This window comes from Dendrobium catenatum, unplaced genomic scaffold (genome assembly GCF_001605985.2).
Source record: "Dendrobium catenatum unplaced genomic scaffold, ASM160598v2 original_scaffold_284882, whole genome shotgun sequence".
NCBI classification, from domain to species: Eukaryota; Viridiplantae; Streptophyta; class Magnoliopsida; order Asparagales; family Orchidaceae; genus Dendrobium; species Dendrobium catenatum.
In genome coordinates, this window is record NW_021603271.1 from 1 (window position 1) to 5121 (window position 5121).

The following is a 5121-nucleotide window of genomic DNA, read 5'->3' on the forward strand; positions in this document are numbered from 1 at the left end:
TAAGATCATATTTAATAATAAAAAAAAAAGTCAAAGACTTATTCATTTAATAATTTCTTTATAAAATATTAAATTTAATAGCAGGTAATGAAGCATTTTCTTTGTATGATTGGTTGTAAAAGCTTTCAAAGAAAAATTAATATCAAGGATAAGATCAACCCAATAGGTTTTTTTTCGACATATTTTGAGAGGATGGATGATAGCGAAATTGTTAGTGGATATCTGGCTCCCAATATCTTCTTGATAATAATTTGACCCATTAAACTAATTAGTATGGTTTAAGGTCTTAGCATCAGCTTAAAGATATGATGTCTACTAATCACAAGTGCATGAAAATGAATAAAGGAGCAAAAGTTTCAACAGAGTACACTCCATGGAAAGTATCATCATGAGGGAACTTTTATTTGGTCCGGTGAAAGGACGTAGAACTACGTTCAGCCGACACTAAATCGTGCCACGTAGCAGGCACAAAACCACGTATTTGTCTATTTTGCTCAGCAGTAACGAGAAATACCATTATGTGAAGACAAATATCGAGCAATACCGAGTAATACCGAGCAATACCGAGTTTTTTCTAGAAAAACTCGGTATTGCTCAGTATTACTCGGTATTGGTCTTCACAGAGCGGTATTTCTCGTTATTGCCAAGCAATACCTAGCAATACAGAGCAAATACTGGGTAACTCAGTGGTGACAGAACGTAGAGCTACGTCCAGTCACCGGACCTAATAATTGTTCCATCATGAGGACTATCATCCATGAAAAATATCACCAACATACCCACTAGAAAAAGACGATGAATCCTCTTTAACCAAGTCTCAAGCTTGGTTTGGGGTGGCTTTCTCATTGATTTTAAAAGCAACTTCTAAGTATAAAATTTTCTTAAGATAAATTTTGGTACTAAAAAACTATTTTAGAAAGCAATAAAAAAATCTTCCTAAATATAAAAACTAATGTATAATCAGTCTAGCTAACACCTCTAAATCCAATCAAAGTAATAAGAGAAATAGGTGCTGTCCCTCTTATTATAAAACTCTTATATATTAATAACAATATCACTAGATCGAGGACTCGTCAATAATAGTTATTTGGTTTTTAAAGATCATTGAAAATTTACTATAATAGGAAGATTCAATAATAAATTCAGTTCTTTTATATTTGTATATTGGCTTTTAGATTTCCAGTCTAAAAAACGCCAATTTTTTTTATTAGAGTTGATTGGAAGTCTTTTTAGTAAGCAGCATATTTGTAAAGTTTGAATGATTTTTATACAAAATAGTTAAAATACCAATTTTTATTTGTTATTTTGAAACGGTAATGTAAACTATTTTGTTTTATTTTATTTATATCCCATTCAATTTCTTGCCATATTACCTCTTTTTTTTATTTCGAGAAAGCTTGATAGATATCTTTTTTTTTTTATTTGTTAATCTAATAACCATCTCAATAAGATTCGTTGTTAATAGCTTGATACGGCTCGTTCGTTGATTTAAATGAGCTGCTCAATTAAAGCTTGACAAGCCTGAAAGAATTGAACATTAATAAAATTTGAACATATATCATTTTAAACGAATTAAACTCGAACATAAAACAAAAAAGTTTGAATTGAACTTGAAGCAAACTTGAGCAAACTATTAACAAACGAGCTCAAATATGAATAAATATATGCTCAACTCAATTCGTTGGCATCCCTAAATGCACATAACAATAAGTCATGAAAATTTTATTCTCATTATTTGAGCGTGAAAACAAGTAGCGAAGAACATCTAACATTAAAAAAAAAGGATGATCACCAAACGTCATAAGAAAATAAACAAAAAAATAAAAGTCATAAAGATGGCAATGATGATGAGAAAGCTCAAATCCCCGTCCACTCACTCTTTTGTCTTACCTCTTCTTTGTTTATCTTTATGTCGTAATACTCAAAATATCCCTCATTCGCCTCTTCCTCTCCCAACGCCTTCCTCTCCGCATCCATTGCTGCCATCACGACTCTCAATCCCTCCATATAGCTCACAGGCGCACCACCCTCGTCCCATATAGTTAGATGCAACTCAACAAGTCCCAGTCCTTCATCCCACCACTTCACTAGCACTCCCACTACCCACCCATCTCTCGCCGTTGTGAATCGCGCCACCGCTTCCCAGCACAAACAATGCCGCCTCACCACCATCGCCCTTCGGCTCGATAAATTCACCGCCCGTCCTGTCGTCGGGTCTATCACGATCCAGCTCAATGTCAGCTCTTCTGGCAATACGTCCGTTACAATATCTGGTCCACTGATTACGAAAGGAGAAATGTGGAATAAAGGATTCGGGGAGGAGGTGTCAGACTCAAGAACGAATGAAGATATTGGGATGTCATTCTTGTAGAGATCAACGGCAGAGATGAGTTCATCGGGGAGGTCGGCATTGTTGGTTGGTGTGAATGAGGTGGGGTAGGGAAAGACGTCGGAGAAGAAGCGGTGGGGGGAGGAGTTGACCAGAGGGAGGATGCGAGGGTGATGTAGGGATGGCCATGTGGAGAGGCAAAGGTAGCGCCAGAGGTCAGGATGGGACGAGATGGAACGGAGGTAAGAGGTGGCAGAGTTCACCGAAGCGAGCGATGTGCCGTCAAGGTGGTTGAGGACTTGATTAAGGATGTCAGGATGAATTTCTTCAATGGTGGTGGAGGTGACGGAGTTGTTAAGTTTTGCTTCTTCCATTGGAGAGGAAAGCGGCTTTACAATTTTGGTTGAGAGGAGGGAAAGAGGAATAGCTTATTTTATAATATTTTCTAAAGACCAAAAAATAAATAAGCTAAAATTAGCAAATAGGCATGCTCATTTATTGGGAAATTTAGATTTTTCATCCTTGAAAAGCCTTTCAATTTTTTTTTTTAATTGAAACAGATTTCAAATATATCGAGTTTATTTTAAGATTGAAATACTATAAATTCTAACTAATATTTATATATTAAATTTATTTTAAAAAGGAATAATTTTGAGACTATTTTGAATTTTGATGATCGAAAGGAATTGCCGACTTCTGTTTTTGGACTTTAATTTTATATAAAGGAATAATTTATTTTAAAAAGGAATAATTGTGAATTATTTCATCATTAATTAAGAAATTAAATAATTTTTAGATCATAACTGATAACTTTTTGTCGTCAAAAATAAATAGCTCAAAATTTAATATAGAAAATCATTGAAGAATAAGAAGCTTGCGTGGTACGATTGTATTATTAACTATTATTATTTTAATCTAAACATTAATTTTATTATTCATCTGTTTTTAAAATAATAAATAAATGAATAGAGAATGTATAAAAAAATAATATTTAATATTTGATTTTTTTTGCTCTTCAGTGGTGAAAAGAACTATTGAGAAAAAAAAAATGATGACTCAGTTGATTTTTCATAGCGTAGTTATATTCTAATTATAAGATACACTCAAAGCTATACTTCATATTAGGTACATTTATTTCATTTATACAAGCAATAGAGATAGTTAGGAGTGACACCCAGCAAATGACGTAGCATAAACATTTTTATTGAAGATATTATACTACAATATATGAAAATCTTGCATTATCGTTGGACTTTCCGGTATAAGTAAATATGTAGGTAATAGCGGTGAATTAATTGGTGTGTATTTCGTTGGTACCTTAACGACTGAGTTTCTGACGGTTTGTCCACTGGTCTTTTACAGGTGGATTATCCGCAAGCATCTTCGTCGTTATTTATAAGACCGACGGTTTATTCCCGTGCGTATTGTCCTCTAGAAATTATCAGCAGAATATCTGGCGGATATTGCGCCGACCTACTTAAACCCTACGAACACATTCGGACGGATTTTGCGCCGGTAACGCTGCCGGCGGATAATCCGCTTGAAAAACTGACGGAGAAATCCTTATTTCGCTAGCAGGGTTGTCTTTCTTCTCTTTTTCTTTCCTCATCATTTCAGTTCCCTCCACTGGCATCAGTCGTCCTAGCCAAACACTGCCACCGACGACGAGACCAGCCCTTTGCCTAACGTTCACAGGTGACTTTATTGATGTTTCATAGTATCAGTCATCAATGTTCACCGCCTCATTTGCCTGAAATCTGCCATAAGTTTTTCCTTTTATCTTGGATGTTCATGATAGACATTTGCAAGAAATTGTACTATGATATATGCCTTTTATTGATTATATTCTTCTTGTTGATGAGTCTAGAGAGGATGTTGATGTGTATATTATTAGTAAAATTTAAATTGGATGGTTAAAGTATAAAAATGCATGGGGAAAATCCTAAAAAGAGAAAATCACCCTCATACTTAGGGGAATATCCTAGATGCAATGTATGAAAGAAAATTCCCCTCATATTTAAAGGAAAATTTTATAAGATGTGGTGAGACTTGCAATGCTTTATGGTATCAAATATGCGTCATTAAAAGAGAAACATAACATTAAGTTAAGTGTTTGCAGAGATTTGCAAGAAATTGTACTATGATATATGCCTTTTATTGATTATATTCTTCTTGTTGATGAGTCTAGAGAGGGTGTTGATGTGTATATTATTAGTAAAATTCAAATTGGATGGTTAAAGTATAAAATGCATTAGGGAAAATCCTAAAAAAGAGAAAATTCCCCTCATACTTAGGGGAATATCCTAAATGCAATGTATGAAAGAAAATTCCCCTCATATTTAAAGGAAAATTTTATAAGATGTGGTGAGACTTGCAATGCTTTATGGTATCAAATATGCATCATTAAAAGAGAAACATAACATTAAGTTAAGTGTTTGCAGAGATAAGAATACTCATGAGTGACTTTACTTTTAGAGGCTAGATACTAAATGAGCATATACATGAAAATGTTGGAGAAGCTCCTATGAAAGATAAGATTAGAGAGAGTTGTCTTAGATGATTTTGTCACGTAAATTGCATTTTCATACGCCAAAAAAATCGGTTAATCTACCGAAAATTTCTTCGGTGCAAATTGCATTTCCACGCAGATAAACCGCATTGTTCTCAGATTTAATTTATATCGTAGAGGGTACCTGTGTGAAATAACACCATTCTATTCATAAATAAAATTGAAATCCATCTAACTTCCAATAGATTTTCCAACAATATATAATATCTTCATATTATATGTA

The 5121-nt window shown here is 33.9% G+C and overlaps 1 protein-coding gene across 1 annotated transcript; it reads right to left on the reverse strand.

The window, feature by feature from the left end:
• Nucleotides 1-1890: 1890 nt before the first annotated feature.
• Nucleotides 1891-2703, reverse strand: LOC110107366 (F-box protein At2g27310-like; the record flags this gene model as incomplete). Its single annotated transcript, XM_020837608.2, has 1 exon — nt 1891-2703. A coding segment is annotated over exon 1 (813 nt), but the record flags the coding sequence as incomplete, so codon positions are not given.
• Between the last annotated feature and the right edge of the window lie 2418 nt (nt 2704-5121).